At 47.3% G+C, this 19,997-nt stretch overlaps 1 protein-coding gene across 1 annotated transcript in view; it reads left to right on the top strand.

The window, feature by feature from the left end:
* LOC128722820 (protein spire) overlaps positions 1-19,997 on the top strand; it is a 110,370-nt gene that overhangs the window by 63,030 nt on the left and 27,343 nt on the right. Inside the window, exons 5-9 of the mRNA XM_053816501.1 lie at positions 6,627-6,821; positions 11,749-11,781; positions 13,996-14,126; positions 14,398-14,509; positions 14,579-14,704. Coding sequence (XP_053672476.1) covers positions 6,627-6,821; positions 11,749-11,781; positions 13,996-14,126; positions 14,398-14,509; positions 14,579-14,704 — 597 coding nt within the window. The remainder of the gene's footprint in view (positions 1-6,626; positions 6,822-11,748; positions 11,782-13,995; positions 14,127-14,397; positions 14,510-14,578; positions 14,705-19,997) is intronic.

The following is a 19,997-nucleotide window of genomic DNA, read 5'->3' as shown; positions in this document are numbered from 1 at the left end:
GCGAGAAGCTGTACGGAAGAGAAGTTGCCGAACACACAGCCAAAGGAGATTTCATATTGGGCTGTTCAACGGGAGCCTTGGTAAGAGTTTAGGTTTGTTCAAAACATGACAACTTATTGAGCTGGAACTTATTGAGAGGGATTTTGGGCGGCATTTAGGTGTTTGAGGGATTTTGCCTTTTGCATAAATGTGATCGGTTCGTCGGGATTCGACATTTCGGAAGGATTGTCTGCGACTTATGGAAATTTGTTCTCGGTGGCAGCCCGCATCCGTGTTCGACGTACTAACGAGACACAGATTAATCAAACACATTGATTGATTTTGGGCTTTTTGAAGGTTATTTTGAGAATGAATGACCTTTCTGAAAGAGATTTCAAATGTCATTACATTTTTTTGAAGCTTAAATGTATATAAAAAAACTTGAAATCATATGGACACTGCTCAAGTGGTTCTAGTTTTAGACACATTAGGATGGTGAAGAAATTTTACGCACGGCTGAACCGCATTGGCACCGCATGGGGTTTCCTATCAGACCAATGTGTTATTTATTTTCGTGTGTTCCATCTCTCTCCAACCTGAAGCTCATAAAACGTGCTTCATTTGCATGGATGAAACATTTCATAACGGAACTGCTAACCCATCCTCCAGTCTGCCGGAACTCGCGGGTGCGGAAAAACAATTTTCCACTCAAAGAAAAAAACAAAATAAACCAAACTCCGGTCGGTTCCGTTCCGATAACGTTCCCAAACTGTTGTACTGAAAGCGTGGAAAGAAGTACGGACGAAAAGTGGGCGAAATCAGTGTTCACAAGCTGGCGCCGGTGGGGTGAATGGTGGAATCTTTTGTTCGGAGACAATTTTGCCGAAAATTCCAAGCCTTTTTCTTACGGTGCCGCTACAAACTATGTCGAACGCGGGTCGATGAAACGCCCCTCGATGGAAGGAATCGCTTCCCATCTTGGAGCATGACGATGGTGGGTGGGAAGCCATTCAAATTTCCGTTTTTTGCGCGTCTTTTGTTGTTTCCTGCAACCCCAGAGGGTGAGTTGTTTTCTTCTCTTTTCTTTTTTTTTGATGTTGATTTTACAAACGGATTCTTTTTTTTTCCTGTTTGACTCGTGCCGCGCGCCACAAACGTAACCGAAAATGGGAAATTACCTGGTTTTGATTTAAATTACTCAATCGCTGTCGGCGCCCTCCCACTCGCCGAGTGTACCACCTTCCACGTCCACGTGTCTCTTTTTTTCCTCTTTCTTGTTTTTTTTTGTTGCCTTTCTTACTCAAAAGACATCAACGTCGTGGCCAGAGGCCTAGTTTGGTCGTCAAGGTCTCGTTGTGAAACAACACCTTCTGGTGCACTTCCTGGTTTTGACGGATTGAACTTGCACACCCTAGCGGTCGTTACATCCACCCTTCGAGTCTTGCCACCCACCAAACCCGGCGTCTTCGAACCGTAATTCAAAACCATCCAACCCGGGGGCAGGAGATTCCGTTTTTGGGCATTTTTCGGGCGGCACCGGCGCTGTTCTGGGCGGCTGAACTCAACCGACGCTTGCGGCGGCCTCTTTGGCTTACCATTGATGTGGTTTCGATTGCCCGTTTGCGATCGTTTGCGGCAACGGCCGACAGCTGGACGGCCGTAGTATTGTTTGCGACTTTTCTCCCGGTTCTCGCGCGATCAGAACCGCTCCACTTCGATGGGGTCGCGGTTACTCGTGATTCATCCGACGGAATGGCTTTTTTGTCCGACAGCGGCGGTGCTTGTAATTTGTTCGGTTTAATGCTCGCCCCCTATCTGGAACCGTTTTCAGTTTGTAAAAGAACGGTTTCCTTCTGGGGAGGTTACCGGTAATGGTAACGGTTCGGTTTAATTTTTGGTGTCACAATGGAATGGGGAGACTTTTTGTTTCACCGCGTTGCTTTTCGTGTGCTCTCTTAATTTTTGTACACGTTGTCATTGTAAAACGTTTCTATTTTGTAGCTATGGATTGACGTGAATTGCACTTTGCTTTTGGAAAACAATGTGTATTTGGTTAGTGTTACAATTGATCAGTTTTTTATACTACGCATAATTGTCGTAAGCGATAAAATTATAAAACCAACTAAAATCACATCCATCATGTTAGATCAAAATATTGTTTTCCGAGTTTTTTGTTGTAATTTCCATTGTTGTCTAACCACAGCAGGCTCGTTTTGTTTTCAAGATAAAAATTCACTCAGCGCAGTGTAATAAATAGCTGCAATCAGCGGCGAACATCTCGGCCATTTTTTCGTCGAGCCCGCCAGAATGTTTGTTTGTCATGGAAACTGTATTTTAAAATGTTTCCCTCGCGCTTTGGTAAAAGCGAAAGTTTGTTTTCTAGCCGGGTTGCTAGTCGGCGGTAGTTTCAATACTATCAGCCGTCGATTAGCTAAGCCGAAAATGCTCCCGGAGCCAGGTGATTAGGTGAAAGAGAGGGAAAAAATACAGCCTTGAAAGGAATTCCGAGAGGCGCAGTCCCACCAGCAGCGGGAGGCTGTGAATTATGATGGTCATTTCCTGCCCAGTTCAAGAAACCACCGCCTAACGCCTATGCGCCGTCCGAACTGCCCAGTTGCTCTCGCACCTTTGGAAAACAAAGGCACATGCTACCGAAGCCACCATTTCTTCTATAATGTCGGACCTCTCCCGATTTGGTGCTGGTGTCCGATTTTTCCCCCCACGAGGTTGACAATATACCTGATTTTTTTTTGGGCTGTTTTTGTTTCCCGCTCAGCTTCACATTCGCTTTTGCTTTCGTCGGCGTTCCGTATGGCCACGCGGTATCGCTGACATAACCTTCGAACCTGGCCCAACACGTGACACATTTCTGATCGCGCGTTGGAGCCATAACGAAGGGTGCGTGGCAGGATGGCTGTCCACCTTCGTAATCTCGGTGAAGCGGGGCGACAGGCAGGATGCAACTCCGAATTGTCCTACGCGCGAGGAATTCGACCTAGCGAGGTCGCCGTCGTGGTGGTGGCGATCGGTTTTTAGCTCAAACCTGCCCAGTTTCGTAACCTAATGCCCTACAGTGGACGCACGTGGGGAAAACAAGCCAGCCAGCCCTTTAAGTAAGCAGGGACGACATCCATCCTCCGCAACCGGACGGGGTGGTCCGACGCTTACAAACTGTTCAAGGCGCTTTAAAGCAGGAGACAGAAATATTCGAACCGACTGCACCCTCGCACGAGCGGTATGTCGCTTTTTTTATATCGTTTATGAAATAATCTTGAAAGGCTTTTCATAAGGAAATCATAAATGATCTGGCTGTGTAACACTCACTCGTAGGAGAAGTGCGCTTTTTATGCAATTTACACATACAGAATCGCGCAAAAAAAAAACAGGGTCTCGCATCGTGATGCTTTTAGATAAAAGATGTGTGCCTCGGAATTCCTTCCGTGCATATGCCTCACGCAGAAGCGGCTGTTTTTTCTCTATTTGGTGCGATGCCGATCGTTAGCGGAGTGCGTATTACGCCACCTTGCATCGATCGGGCTTATCTGCTTCCCGGTGACGATGATGGCGTCGGCAAATGGCTCGCGCCGATGAGCTGCCGTCACCGATGCCGCTTTTAACGGTCAATTTAAATAATCCAGCACGATACGCGCGGCCAGGGAATGCGGTCTCATACGCCTACATGCGCGCGCGGACATGAGCACAAGCGGATTGTTATGATTTTCTTTTTCTTCATCCTCTCTACACAACAGTTGAAATCCATTACCGATCGCAATCAGCTGATGGATGCAATAAATTTTTGAAGCCCATCGCACCGGTCTTGCGGCCTTGAGCATGGCGGAGAGCAAGATGTGCCAGTTCGGCCGGTTGGTACGATAATAGACGGAGTCAATCCCTGGTCAACCGGTGTGCTCCTTTGCCGGGTTGTGCGAGCGAAAATTGGGTCAACGGAACGTGACTGAAGCGGGAACCGTCGCGCGGCCGTATCGAATTATAGCATAATATTTTATGCAGACCTTACGACCGCGCGGTTATGGCATCGGTGGCCCAGTCTGGGCACCCGAAGGGAGAAGGGTTCTCTCTAGCTCTCCTGTACCGGGGCTCATAGGGAGTTGAGTTTTGTTTTAGATGGGGCGGCGGTATGCGATAAATAAATTGCATCGTTTACGCACGCACGCACGCACGCTTCGATCGGCATTGGATGGGAGTTTGCCGGCAGTGGCGGGTTATGGAAATTTAATACGACGGTGCCCCGGCGTGCCCGGCGTTGGTTGCTGCCGATTCGATTTTATGATTCGTTGCGTAAAAATTGGTGCCGCATAACTGCGATCCGCAGGGGAACGCTGCGAAGTGATTGGAGATTTTTGTAAAAATTTCAACATTTCTACCGACCCGGTACGGTATTTTATGGGAATGTTTTATAGCTTTATTTTGAAAGGACGTTTTTTTTTCGAGGATCCATTTGTCACTAGCAATTGTCGTTTTATTGCGCCTGGAACCTGATATCGTAAATGAGCGAGTCGCTGGCGCACGTTCGATGCGTGCTTTTAAATAATTAACGCTATGTTCCAACCGCAATGTTTTTTCGATGGTTAAAAATAGCCCTCCCTGCGTCGTGAGGTCATTACACTCGTTTCTTTCTTCTTTTTGTTTTTGAAGATACAACCGAAACGAAACGCAAACCCCTCACCGCTGGGTGTGAGATTTTTAATAGTTCGTTGTCCAAAATTAGGTTGCGTTTCTGATGCATTTTAATGCGATCGTTAATGCTGCCCGTTTTCCACGCCGTTTTCATTATCGTTTCCCGTCACCAAACAGGGGGAGGGTTGCATTTTATATTTTCACGCTAACTGTTTTGCCCTTGGTAATGAAAAAAGATAGACTTGCTAGTGATCCAGAAAGGGCACTAGTACTACTTCCGAGCGTCATGTATGCAACGGAACGGTAACATGATTCCGGAGAAGGACTTATCAAAACACGCGCCCAGGATGGAATCGTTCGAGAGCGATAAATCATGTCGTTTACATACGGCTCGTTTCGGTGGGTATCATTATTTTTATTTTACAACCTGATGCGACGAACGCATCCACTCTCGGTGTCGGAGATAAACCATCGCCATCGCTAAGCCGTAACCTACTTCGACCCGTCACGTGGTTGTATGCACATACCGTGAATAGTTTCCCTCGCACTACCACGCGGAAGCGGATGCGCTCGGTGGATGGGATCCGCTTTTTCGTTGGCGTCTTATCGGGCTCGAGTTGTCCGAATCTTCCACGTGGGTGCTACCTAATCCCCACGGTTCCTTTTGCGTGTGGTGCGAGAAAGTAAAGGGCGTACCCGAAATAACATGACAAAAAAAGAATATATCCGCTTTGACTCACTTTTTCCGGCACATCTTTGCGATTGACCGTGCGGAAGGCCACTCAAGGTTGCTCGTGGGGAACAAAATGGGGCGATATCATTAGGCACGCTGGATAATGGAGCGGATTCTACGTGCCGTAAAATGGAGTCGTTAAACTAATTTTCCCTGCGTCCTCTTCGGCACGAGCTTAACGAGGACTAGCGCATTCGGTGTCAGTTACCGGGTGAAGTGTGGATCTGCTTTGAGATTAGGACCGGGATTTTGTCACTTTTCCCCGCAGCCAGATAGACGGTGCTGGAAGCCACTCCACCGCAACGCCAAGGGTCGCCAAGGGAAATGGAAACTGACCGGCCGGAAAGGGAAAACAAACCGCTGCTCATGTTGCGCGTTTGACGTGGCGCGACCTCCCGTGTGAAATGCTCGGAAATGAGCTTCTTAAGTGGTGCCGAGGCTCTATCCTGACGCCATCGAGAAGGGTTGGTTTCTGATTACACCCGGTTCGGTTCAGAGTGAAAGGTAGCAGCACCGTCATCGATACCACGCGGCCACAGAAGAGAAATGGGACAGTTTTCTTTCGTGCGTTCAAAAGTGACGGCAAATGAAAACAAAACCCAATCCCATGAAAATGTCTGGTGCACGTGCATGTGCGTTTATCTTTTTACGAGACAAAGACATGTGCGTGGTTAACGAAAAACGAAATGTAAGGTGAAGTAAGCGTATACGATGTAAACGATAAGGGCTCGAAATTGTAACGGAACGGACACATGAAATGTACGCATGCTCCGAAATTACTGTCACTTTTCGCTTTACTCATAAAGATCACCGATACACGGGAGGTTGGGAACGCTAAAGTCGAATTGATGCAGCTGCTTATTTTTCCTTTGACGAACCAGTGGAAATGCCATTTCGATTCCATTCCACGAGGGAGCTCTTTGGCTCCATCATATCGTAGCTACTCAGGAAACGAAGGAAGCAGCGTGTAACATTTTCACACACTCGCAAGTTTATTGCTCGTCTTAATGAAGGTTGAAAGCAATACCTTCCGCTCGTGAGAAACGGGAACGGCTTTTAGTTTTCGGTAGATCGATTTCGATTGCTGACAATTTATTGCCCTCTTCGATGCAGGCGTAGAGATGCAATGAGAATCAATTTCACCCGCCAAACATACTATTCGCGGTTATTGATTCTATTTCTGGTGTTTAAACTACCCAACATTAATAGCCTTCTTCCCACGCATTTACGCTAATGTTAAACTTTTCTTGTTTTTTGCTTTTTCTCTTTCCAATAGTACTGTTCATCGCGAGTGTCACCCTCGAAACCGGAAGATCACTATCGGGCGGTGTGCCGCGCACTCGTTACGGAAACGCTCGAGCTACGCACGTTCCTGCAGCGGGTTTGCCAGGGTGAGGCCGAGGTGCTCCGATTAAAAGCCCAGACGGAAACGACTGGCAAGGAGCTGGAGAAGATCCACTTCAACGATTGGGTAAGTTATCGATCATTTTCGTTGTCGTTAGAAAGACTGAACCCCCGCTGGGGCGATGGAGTTTTGCAACAACCATATTTAACATCTTCATCGTGTAGGTCCTCGCGTTTATTCACCACTCGTGAAAGCGTATCAAGCGTGCCTGTACGGTTTCAGCTACTGGTGGTTCGTGTGCAGAGTAATCAAACGAATTGCCCACGTAGGGTAACCAAATTGCAAACGAATTAATTTTCCTGGATCTTGTTTGCGGCCACTGAAAATTGTGATGCCGCATCGAAAAGCACGTACAATTTCCACGAGGGAAATTTGACAACCGAACCGCCTCGTCTGCTTTCCTTCGGCTAACGATCTGTTTACCAGCCGGAAGGGGCACGTTTAATTGAATTATCGTTTCGTTTGAATGGTAACGTGGAAAGTGAGAGCCCCGGCTGTCCGGTTTCGTGTGATGGGCCATTCAAAAGAAGATGTTTCGCCGGGCTCAAATCCGTTCGCCGTGCGAGTCCTCACACGGGCATGGAAATGAGAAAACGTACAATTAGTGCCTTTCAGGGAGAGACCAGCCGCGCGTCCGTACAAGCGCTCTGTGTCGTTTGAAGTGATCTTGCACTGGATTTGCTTGGGAAACTGGCACAGTCTTGGGGCGCAGGAAAAGCCCACGAAATCGTTTGATTGCAGAGCAAAGCGGCTGTTGTACGGTGATTTTGGCCTTTCCCTTTGCGGAGCGATTGCCCCGGTCGACGTTTGTTTGCTTGGGTTTGTTTTAGATTAATTTAATTTAATTCAATTACTTTAATTGCCCTCGCTGGTGTCGGCTGTGAATTGGCCAAGCGATCGATCGATTGAAAGGAGATGTTTAAGGATCGCTTTTCCATCACCGTTTTCGATTCGCTTTCTAAGAGGTCGTTTGCCTAGCGATGATAGCAAAATAATTAGAACTGTTACTTCTCGTCGTCTGCTGCATGCGAATTGGTTATGCCGTTCGATCAGAGCCCTACAATTAGCAATCGTGGCTTTCCAATGCTTAGCAAAATCGTTTCAAGTTAACACGATCTCTTTTTTGTATGATTGCTTAATCTTTGGCGGAGCTTGTGCCCTCGATTAGGATTTGGAGTGTTGGTCTGTTGTCGTTAAATAAGCCACATACCGAAAGTTCTTTCGAGCATGGAATTTGGCATCAGCGTTAAAGCTATGCATGTTTTACAAAACATTCACTTTTGGGAAAACATATGACATAATCGGCCGGCAAACGGGTTAAGTAATATCGCTAAACAAACACACCAATCAGAGTAGCGGACCGTGAAAATAAAATAGCAAGGGAGTATACCCTTTCGCAGCTTTGTTTCCGCATCGGTGCAATATCTCGATGCTGAGGCGTAAAAAATAATAACCTAAAGGCGAAATTCACGCAAGGGAAGCCGCACCACAAAAAAAGCGAACCAAAGCAAGCTCCCAAACCATCACGCGTCAGCCAAGGGTGGTCGGTTACTTTTGTGAATATTCGAAAAACCGAAACCCATGGGTATAATGGCTGCAAAAATGAAAACTTTTGTACTACGCCGGTTGCATTTGAAACGGAGCAACCTGGCTATCTTTCGCAGGCTGAGCAAGCGAACGCTGCCGCTTTGGAAATTTATGACGAAGAAAGGAACCAATATAAAGGGGGAGCTTCGTTCGGTTGCGGCGAAAAGAGGGCTGCTCATTACGTGAGTCCTTATTAAAAATTCCACCCTACGCAGCGGCATTTCGTTTCGGGGAGGTACTTTCGACGGAACGGATCCATACAGCGCGGACGATCGAACAATCTCGCATTGGTGCCGGTGGCATGTGGATGTGAACGAAATCATAGCTCCGAGTTGATAAACGCGAGACCCATAAAAATATGTTTTACTGCCCTTTTTGCTGGCACTTTTATTCTCCTTTCTCCGGCGCGGCTCGGGAATTTGGGCGACATAAATGTAAAGCTAAGAAGAGAAAAAAAAGGGTCATTTCAGCTCCTCGTGCGATCACTTCCACGGCCGGCAGGCATAGCGAAGCGAAACATCAATAGAGAAAAAGCTTGCTCACGGCAGAGGGAGATAATCTGTGCAAACGGAACTATTCGCAACGGTCGTCACAGTATTAAAATGTGAATAACAAACCATACATCATGCAAATAAGCCATCACCGAACGCGCCATATGCCTTTTGGGGCTCATTTTTCATCGCTCGTATGGGTCAGAAAATATACAGCGCACATAAAACCGTCACCATTGGGTTGGTGTGCACGTCATCTAATTTTGGTTGAGATGGCCAAAAGCAATGAAATTATCTTGTTGCCTGTGCTTTGACATTGTTCGAACAAGTGGGGAAAGATGGTCAAGATTTGCCGTAAGGATCATTTGCAAGGCAAATAAGGGGGGTGGAAATTAATATATTATTTCATTTTATTCATGGATATGTCACTATATCAGCATATGATCAGCAACGTCATTTGCACACGCTACGTGAGAGACTCAATCTGCCTGATTTCTTTCTACACCAGAGCGTGTAATGCTATGTAAACCAATTTCGTTAACTTACACTGGAAAATGGATAAAAAATTAAACAAAATAGTCAGGCAGACTAGCATAGCAAAATTAATTTTGGCTTTTTTGCTGCCTGTGCTGAATTCGAGGTTAAATTTTAAAGGCCTTTGCGTATTGCGGTTACTCACATACCGGAGAAATTTCACCGAAACAAAGGTTAGGGTCGGTGGATAACATAAGCGCGTACATTCCGTTCACAAATGACCTCCATTTGTTTAGCGTATTTTTGGTAGATGCACCCTAAGCCGGCCATGGGCAACCAAGTGGAGGTTAAACGTCCAATTTGCCTAACGATTTCCTGTCTACTCTAGTATGTCTAGCTAAAGTTTAAGCTTCGAGAAAGTGCCGACAACTCGCATCGCACTAGTTTTGCAGCATTATGCTCAATTAGCATTGAGCATCATCACGACAAAGATTGTGGTGGTTTCGTTTTTTTTTGTCTGATGTTGTGTGCTTCTCCGCGATTCCTGTACAGAAGCGCTTGTGGGTCGTTTGTCGCTCGATAAACTGCATTTTACGGCTTGTTGGACGCGTTTCTAGCTTGGAAGATTATTTTGGAAAGTGAGCGATGAGCGGATGAAATGTGTAACGAACGTGCACTTGCGTCGTTTATTGCCTACATTTAAGGTATGCTGGAGAAGACGAAGCGTATAAATGGAATGTGAAATGCTTGAAACTTAATATATTGTTTCTATCAATTTAAAACTATGACACAAGCGATTCGAATCGTCCATGGCCCTCGTGGGTTTGAACGCTTTATATCGAAAGACTTCAATGAGTGGCTAGTACAAATTCAAGCGACGAACCTTTCTTTTGCTTCATGTTACAAATATTTACCAATGCAATTGGGACTAAAAAGAAAAAGAAGAAAGGAAGAGAGAGAGAGAGAGAGAAAGAGAGAAAGAGGAAAAGAGAGTAGTAAAGAGCAAGTGAAAAAGAAGAAAAAAACCGATGACAGCTGACCAGCCCTAGATTGGCATAAATTAAGGTCTTTTCAACGAAAATGAATGTGTCAGGTTGATCGGTGGCAAAAAATATAAAACTTGATTCTCTTCTACTTTCCATTTCCTTTCCAATCCGGATGCGATCTCCAGGGGTTCGTTTTTCCTTCTCATCCTTTTCTGGTTAGTTTTTGGGAAAGTACTGCAAACGGTACGGAATTCTTGCCGCGTCGATCGGAAAGGCCGTTTACGTTTCGTCCCTGCCTGAATCGAATTCCGGCGCCTAGCCAAAATGCTGCTGCTGGTTTCGATGGTGTTGCTGATGGCTCTATTCTTCTGTCCGTTCGGGTGCTTCAGGACGCATATCAGCGCGTAACGCGTTGCATAAAGCAATACAATTGCAACCGGAAAGTTGCCAGTGTACCACCGATTCCACCGTCATCCTGTCGAGCGTCATTGTTTTGTCGACGCGGGTGAAGGTGAAAGTCGGCTTCCATTTTTGCATCCGCCGGCAAGCAGCAAATGCTGCGTCCGGTAATTAAAGGATTTCATTTCGTCGCCGAACCCTCCGTCGTGGGGTAGAAAAGAGGAAAACTTTAGCAAGGGAGACGGAAAAAAGCGAATCAACCCGTTGTCATGTGTGCTTTCTAGGGAAAACTTGTCTGCCGCAGACAAAACAGCACACAAGCTGGAAGAAATGGGAAAGAGGTAGACGCACCGTTAACAGCATTCACTTGCATTCAGACGCTGCGCAGACGAGATGGGGTCGACTTTGGTACGAAACGTTTTCTTGATTTCCTTCTGCATCCCAATTGCACGTCCAACTGCATCGTTCACCTTTCCGACACGCGAATCCACCACGCGTTATCGGGCGACGGAACGAGCAAAAGCAGAAACGTAGCAAACAACGCCGCTGTCGAACGATAAGGTGCCGGTCGAAATTGGCGTTCAACGATGCGAAAGAATGTACTTTAATTAATCTTCGAATAATGCAGTTTTTTTTTCCTGCCACTCAAACCCACTTCCTGTCTCTCGTTCCCGTTGATGCACTTTATGCAGGTCCCTTTCGATCCGGCAATGGGAGACGATCGTTAAAAATCAACGGTTCAGTTTACATATTTCGCTGTGCTTCACGTCTGCGCCAAACCGATCGTTTCCTTTTTATTTTTCAATTTCGCTGCTCCCGGGACTGCCGCCTGGATCTGGACCTGTCGCGTAATGATACGTTCGCTTCTTGTCGCTGGCCGTTACTTTTCGACTTATCGACGAAATGAACCAATTGGCGGACCGCAAACTATGTGTCAACAACGGCACCGTGCGGATACTTTGTATCGCTTCGGTCATCATTATGCGTGTGTTTGTTGCTCGTTTTGGTTTTGTTTGCTTAAATATTTTGATTTTCTCCGTCGCCCATTGGACGCAGTCGGACGATCAGCGCATCTGGCAGGCACTGCAAGTATGAGCGTTTGAATTTATGATCAAATGTATTTCAATGCTTCGGTAAATATTAGTTCTAGCTTCGTAGCGTCCTGTCTTTGGTTTTGTTAGAGCCATTATTTTTCGCATCCTGCTCATCGCGCGGTTGTTGACGCATGCCGTAGAATGTTAGTGATTTTGATATTTTCCTTTTATCCCGCCCTCCTGCGCTCGCGGGTTCCGGCCGCCATTTATCATCATCAGTACGCCGTGGCGCTGCAATTTCCTCCGCCGAATGGATCCACCATCCGGGCACATAACGGGAGAGCAGAATGTGACCGCGTACGAACGGCGGAGCCCTTGGGCGAATTGGAACCGTTGCTAGTTGTTGATTTATTGCTGCCCCCGTCGTGGATCGTGGCTTGTGTTTTATTTGATTAAAAAATGACAACCTTCCAGCGAATGGCGAATGGCCGCACCGGTGCTGCTGCCGACCATGATGATGACGATGAAAATCCTCTCCATCCGCTGGCGGTGAGAAGTGATCTATTTCCGTTTTTCCTTCCATCGCCCGGGAAACGGGGTCGATCACGGTCGCGAACCGTTCGTCCGACCGGGAAGCGATGGATTATGAGATGGCGATGATGGCAATGCTCTCGCACTGCTCCTGGAATGGTGCTTTGTGATGCTTCACTTTGATCTCGCACGCCACCGGATGGGGCGGGCAGTAAATAAATGAATTACCACTGGATTAAGCGATGCCGAGCTTGGCGTGCCGAACGGAAATAGCGACGATTGCCGTTCGGTTGATCAGTTCAATGGCTTCTTGTTTGTTTTGCAATTATTACGCCCCAATATTCTAACCCCATGTGAAGGAGTTCTAGGAAAAACGATGCTACAAAAAAGTAGCATACGTTTTGTTTTTCTATTGCTTAATCACACACCTGGGGCAAAAACCGCTTGCTCCTTTTGGCCACGAGGAAACTCTACCCTTCACCGGCAACTATCGGTTGTCGCATGCTAAACGATTTGGTGTGTTGAAATCGCTCCCGTTTGATCGACCGGCTTCGGTTGGTTCGCTTGGTTTCATCGCTACCGGCACCGATCGGTAACATTTTTCATAAGCAGCTTAAGCTAAAAAGGCACTTTAAGCGTGGACCGACCCAAGCTTGAAGAATGTGCGCCCGTTTTTGGAAGCTCCCGCTTCTCGGGTGGTGGGTTCTAGATGTTACGTTCACTTTGGCAAAACCGCCCGTTCCACCCGGTGGGCAAACCTGATGATTTGCAAACCGTGCGTTTTGCGTTCAGTCTTTTTCGTTCCACTACAGAATGAACCCGCAAAAGGATCGCATGTGTACGCGGTTTGGCTAGTGATTCATGCGGACTTATGGATGTGAAATATGAGGATCGAGATCGGCTACTTTAGTTTCCGAAAGCCTTTGGGCTTAAATGCCATTAAGCTGTTTTCGTTTTTCTTTAACATCGCAAACCTGTTTTGATGAAGAATTTCAAAACTAATGGATGCTGTGTGCTTTGCAATTAGTTAAAAAAAAATTTAAAAAGGCTTACAAGCACCTAAAATTCCATTTTTTATCGTCGCTCGGATTCATCAATGGCCACCAGCACGCTTTTTGCTCACACATGGATGCTTAGCGGTTTATCAAACATAACCACCCCGTTTTGGACTCCCGCTGGTCACGATTGACAGTATGAATCGCCTCCCGATTGAAATTGCTTCGATTTGTCATCGGAGGGCTTGGGCGGTAGCTCGGTCTAGGTTTCATAACTATCACGGATTCCATAAATTCTGATACACTGTCTCGCATCGATCGATCGATCGAACGATCGATGGTTCGCCCTTTTACTGCTGCTGTGCCTGCGGCCAGCGCAGCAGCTTCCATCGCCTGCTCTGATCGTGATGGAACGTTTCGCTACGCATTCCCCAGCAAATATGTGACCAATGAAACATGAGACCCGCTGAGGCCACTGTGGCGGTTAGGCGCCACTTTGTCATCGCAGTATAATGCGCCGGGGCGAGGTGTTGTCATTCGGCCTCTGTTGTAATGCGCTCTCGCGTGCTCAACTCTTACTTTGTCGTTCGTTTCATCTTATTTCGCTCTGATTTCAGTCGTTTTTTGGATGTTTTTTTTTCATTTGTATTTGCTTAATCTTATTTGTTTGTTTAATTAGTTGAAGATCACTTGGCGAAACGGTTCCATTTATAGTTTTCTAACTTATGTACTCTCTATTGCAGGCTCGCTTTTGGATGCAGGTCGTGGACGAGCTGCGGCGTGGCGTGCGGCTGAAAAAAATCAACTTCTCACGTACACCGATCGAGTACGAGCTGACACCTTACGAAATCCTGATGGAGGATATCCGCTCCAGGTGAGTGCCCGGGGCCGGGATTTGGGTCGGGGTCAAGAGCGAGTCCAACCGCACAAAGGAGATGCTAGCTAGCCCATTGTGCTAGTTCATTGTTGTCGACTTTCGCCAACCGTTATTGGAATGGGAGCCAAATTCCTACGCCACTTCAATCACGACACGACGGCGGTAATCATATCGATCGGTAGCACTCGTAATGGGCCCTTTTCCTTTGTGACCTTCATCTGGCTGCGCAAGCATTTGATGTCGCGCATTTGCTCTCCTCCCGTTACAGAAAGTACAATCTCCGCAAGGTTATGGTGAACGGCGACATTCCGCCGCGGGTCAAGAAGGACGCACACGCCGTCATACTGGAGTTCATCCGTTCGAGACCACCTCTGCGAAAGGTAAATGGAGCCTTCGAATTGCCGAGCGAAGCGTGAATTAACATGGATAAAAATGCGCTTCATTCACAGGCATCGGAGAGGAAACTTGCACCAGCGCCGCTGAAGCGAGTGTCCTGTCCACGGGAGCAGTTGCTGGATTCGATCCGGAAAGGACGCGTACTGAAGCCGGTGCATCCGAAGCTGAAGTCAAGACGTATGTAACACAAACTAATTCGCATTATTTCGGCAGCTCATCTTGGCTTTTGCTAGATTATTATTGCACATTAAAATTTCATCTCGTATTATTTTTTTGCTATCGATTGTAACACTCAGTACCGTTCCAAGGCGCGACCTACTTACAAACGCTAATTACACGACCTTGATGTTAACGCAAACAAAATGTAAAAATATCTACGACCGTCATTGAAGCATTAATTGCAGGTAACGCGCTCGGTTCCCTTCGGCCGGGAATTGAAGGGCTGAAGATGCCGCCCGCAAGCGTGGAGGGCTTTAATTGATGTTTAATAATTTAATTCCATCATCAAGCGTGGCACCCGTGCCAAGCGCCACCATTCCGAGCGCGGAACAGGGCGAAGGGCACGAACAGGTTTCCCTCTATGCCATCCCTCATCCACCGGTGGTATTTTGCGTTGCGTTTTACGCAAAGGTGCCAGAGCCATCGGAGATGCACGACAAAACTGCTGCTCGTCGTATGCAGCGCACGCACATGCATCGAACGTGTCAATCAAGGCACGCACTCACGAACCGGGCGTGCGCGCGCTCGTTCGCACGTGAGCGAACCGATGCGGACGCGGCAGGGATTTATTAAATTAATAGCAAACCGTCAACAATTTCCCGATGATTAATTGTCTCACTTTATCTGACCCGCGGGCTCCGTGCGGGTATGGTTGGGTAGGTGGACTAGCTGGAAGAGAAGGGCAGTGAGCCTGAAGTTGCGCCAGTAGTACCGTTCAGTGTCTCGGCCTGTGGCAGGTTGTTGAACGGAAGGGAACCAGTTTTATTTTTCAACATTTTCGTCGCTATTGCTGTTTCGGTTTTTTTTTGCATTCCTACCACGCACCACCCATCCATCCTTTCCACTGTTTTCCATTGCCTTCTGCTCCATCTCTGTTCCTCTCTTGCTCGTGTGCTCTTTCGCAGTCTTGGAAGTTTTACAACACCACCACCGCCTTAGGGTAATTGGTCGGCAGTCACTTAGCAGCACTGAAACTTGTTTCCTGTTTTTATCCGGCCCACGGCTTCGACCTGACGTTTTACAGTCGCCTTCCCGTTTCCCGTCGCCGGTGCTGGAGTTTTCCCATTTTCTTTTTTTTTGTCTCCCCCTACCCGATTGTGCTAATCCCGTTCCGGCCTAAGCCGATTCGTGGGGCTTTTGTAATATGTGCCGTTCGGCGCTTCATTTTACGGTGCAAAACGCTTGGCGCATATTTTTCCTCGGTCGTGTGCGTGGTTCATGCGTTGCGAGTAATTAGTGTCCGATAGCGTTGCTGATTTGACTTCCGATCGGAGGTGGGAAGATTCGTGAAAGGATTCCCAGTTTAGTATTCGTGGTGGGTATTGGAAAATGCTAAAAATGCGTCCTATTAAAAACGAACCCCAAAAATAGGGTAGTATTGCAACTGTAGGTTAAGTAGTATTTTTCGAAAAGAAGTTTTCCCATACTTGACTAGTGCAGAGGAAAGTGATTAGGCAAAAGAGGTTGATGTAAAAAAAGCCTTTTCACTTTCACTTGACGTTGCGAAAATGAAACGTCATAATAAAGCAGTGCCTCGTGCGCTTGCTTTGCATATTTCCCACGCAAAACCCCAGAGCAGAGTGTGTTAGTTGTGGCAGCCTAAGCACCGGTACATATGCGTGCTCGCATTTGTAATTGCATTTCCCAAACTTGCACTTTCTATCCATCAACCCTTTCATTCGTTTTCCCCCAAGCTCCAAGGTGATAGAAAGATGCACCGAAATGCGTGGGAAAATAAAATTAATGCAAAAGTGCTCACGCAAGTCGAGGTGCATTTAAATCTCAGCAAAAATCTGCAGACGTTAGCTTTCCGATGTCTTTCATCGCAGACAAGTGCCAGAATAAAACGATCGGACGGTGCATGATGCGGCGTTGATGGCGTTGAAGCCGACTACATTGTTGCACATTAGCTAATCACCCCATGATCGCAACCTGGCGGAAGGCGATTATGATGGTCGGGCTCATTGAAAAGAAATTTGCGGACCAACACCGGGCGAATGCGTCGTTCGCAGGTGAAGCTGTTCCCGCGCATGTTCGTGTGGGCTCCGGGATAAAGTGTCGAGCGATGGCGACGTAATGACTTCATTAAGCAGCCACTTCTCTGAGGCCCTCCGCTGCATCCCTGTACCTACTTGTTCACCACGCAATTCATACAATGTAATATTATTAGCATATTTTCATACGCACCGATCTGGTGTGGATTTTTATGTGGTGGCTGTATGGATTTTTTCCACTTTTTCGCTTGTGGATTTCCTCGACTCTTTCTACTCTTTTCCCAACGCCTTAACATCGGACGTGTATGCCGCTCGGCAACGCTTAATGCCCATGCGAGCAGTAGGCCAAATGTGAAAGGCTTCTTTTAGGTTTTGTGAATTATTTTCGTACGCACTACCCGGATTAGCATGATTAATGTTGTGTTCAAGTGGATGAAATGTAAACAGGCAGAAACTCGTAACACTCGAAGCCAGCGGTTGGGTGTGTTAACAAATGGATATGATTTTTTTTTGCAGTGGCAATGTTTTACGGGACAGTGACAAAAAAAAGTCACCATCATTTCCACTATTCACCTTCATTATTCTACATGTTTCATCTCTAGGATGCAGTGTGCTAACATTTACCATCATAAACCCACTCCATCCATTTCATTACATCGATATCAGTAAGTACCCAGCGAAGTAGCTCCGTGTCCGTGTCCATGTCCAGTAGCTCGTTTGAGTGTCCTTAGCTTAGTGCATTCTGTTCCGTCCAACATCACATGATTTATTGTCCTCGGCGATCGTGTTCCCATCTAGCGGTAGGCTATCGGAATCGAAACATTCCACCGCGTGCCCGTCGTGTTCTGGTGCTCTATTGCAACCTCGTTGAACCTGTTCGCCGTGTGTCGATTGTTCCGAAACCGTCGACGGTCGTTTGTTTGCATTCACTGGATGCACCCATCGAAGTCGGTGACTTTGACGGCGAATGTCGATCAGAGTTCGCTCGGGACAGGCACCCTGCGGTGACCTAGATCGTGGCGTGTTGATTCGCACCGGGGCTACCTGTCAGCACACGCGCCCATCGGACACCGGTCCATACTGGGGTCTATTGAACATGTGGAAGGGCTTGTTCTGCAGTGAAACCTTCTCCCTCGGCGGGAGCCTTTTTTTCTCGAACAACGATCCCTTGCGTAAGCCGCTAAAAGAATACACACCTTATTTTTGGTGACCTGTGGTATGCAAATGTGATCCGTAGAATGTTGTTGTTTGGAATTGCATTCGTGTGCGGCTCATTGCACCGGAGGGGCGTGCGATTGACGTTTGAAGGGAAACAAAAAAAATAAGTAAAATACAAAAACAAAACTCTCAACCCTGTGGAGGTCAAAACGGTCCCGCTAGAAAGCGGACAGCTCACCAATCATCGAGGGAAGAAATGAAACGTCAAACCAATCAATTATAAATCGTGCAGTAGGGAAACTCAGCTAGTACGTCTTCGGTGGCATTGGGCGCTCGGTGAACAGCCTTCTTCCGGTGCTAAACATCCTCAGCGTTTCTTCCGGCCCATGCGTGCACGGCTGGCTCACCAGAGCTCCCACACCCCGGCTCGAAACCTACTTCCGTGTGATGTTTTCACTTCTCGATCGTCCCGAGCGAACATCGGGAGCATCGAAGATTAATTATCGTACCGGACAGCGGCTTTCCCTACGCGCGCATCCCTCTCCGGATGCCGCCTTTCGTCGAAAGCATCCGGAAAAGATCCGATGGAATCTTCGGCCGCAGGAAATCACGATCGACATGCGCGCTTGTTACGTACCTCGGCTGTATCCCAGGTTGCTGGCCTGTCGTCAATCTATTACTGTTGCTCTACTGGAGAAAAAAGGGGAGTTTGCAGGGAGAACTGTCAGAAATTTCTTTTCCCGGTTGCTTCCGCACAGGCCGGTAGGGTTGATCGGACATCGAGAGGGTATGCTACATATTGTCGGTTTATGTCAGCTAAGGAATGTGGCCCTCGAGTAGTGGCCGGAGCGTGTTTTGAGCCGCCAATGCCCAATCGATGCCGTCTGGTGATGGGGAGCCCTTGGGCAGCTTGGTCGTGTTTTCTTTTGGTCATGAATTGACGAGCTAAGCATTTCTGCAGCACGCTACGATGGAAGAGAATTGCAAACAGGAAGGCTCTGCTGTATGATGGCTGGCAGCCATAAAGTTTATGGGATAGGAAAGTTCATCAGGAGAAGCGTTTTGACCGGAGATTGTAGAAATTTTCCACACCATCTTTGGGATCGAAATTATTATGCTGCTTATCGTAGCTTCTCAGCCTCAACAACCCGTGTCTAGGTCACTGGGGTGCTACTGACATCGTGATCGCAAAACCAACCCTTCCGACAACCGACTGCCGCATGACGTAAGGTTGTTCTGTACGATGCCCGGCGCATCCTCATTTCAGTTTCGGATGGGAACGGGGTTCGGGAAACTGTGGGAAAATCATCAACCGCGAGACTGGAAACCACGACTGGAACTCCACTCGACTGTCTTCCGTTCGCCTTTCCATACGCTCATAACTCACCGCTTTTTGTGTGGCCAGGCTTCGTGCCGGTTGCTTCTGTTTTTCTTTGTCTTGTTCTCCGCTCTTTGAGTGGAGGATCTGCGTCAAGGTTGACGGATCCGAATGTTCGCGCGCGCGCGCGAAAGAGAAACGGTGGCTGCATTATGTAAGGTGAGCTGCATTTTGAGCGAAAAGGCCGTATGGCTGGCGATTGGAAATGATCAATTAAGTTAGCGCTGGCGAGACAGGAAGAAGGCAGGCTGTGCGAAAAGAAAAGAAAAAGCGCATCATGAGGAAGAAAGCGCTCGCGGGGGTGATGATCAAATTATGGAAGAAATTTTTTCTCAGGGATCTTCATTTTCAATTGACCGAACCGGTAGCGTGGCCATTCCGGACCCCATTTCGGTAGCTTTGATCTGGCGGGACATACAATTGCTGTACGGGCTATTTTGATCTTTTTTATACTCTCTTTTATCGCAACGGAAGCGGTGCCAATTTGAATAAAAAAAACTTTAAATAAAACATCTTATGCAACAAACAATATGAAGAACCTTTTCAAAATGATCTTAAACTTTAAATCCACCAGTAAAGCTACCCTTAGATCAAGCATGCTTAGAGCAAGCTTAGAGGGGAATAAAAATTCATCGTTATATGCCTGGCAACTGAGTGGGGAATAACGACTAAAATCTAATCAATATAAACGGCACCGGCTCCGGTCTCAGCTTGCTCTCGTGC

The sequence above is a fragment of the Anopheles nili genome, chromosome 3, assembly GCF_943737925.1.
Source record: "Anopheles nili chromosome 3, idAnoNiliSN_F5_01, whole genome shotgun sequence".
NCBI lineage: Eukaryota > Metazoa > Arthropoda > Insecta > Diptera > Culicidae > Anopheles > Anopheles nili.
The sequence above is the reverse complement of the archived record's forward strand: the minus strand, read 5'-3'. Positions and strand labels throughout refer to the sequence as shown.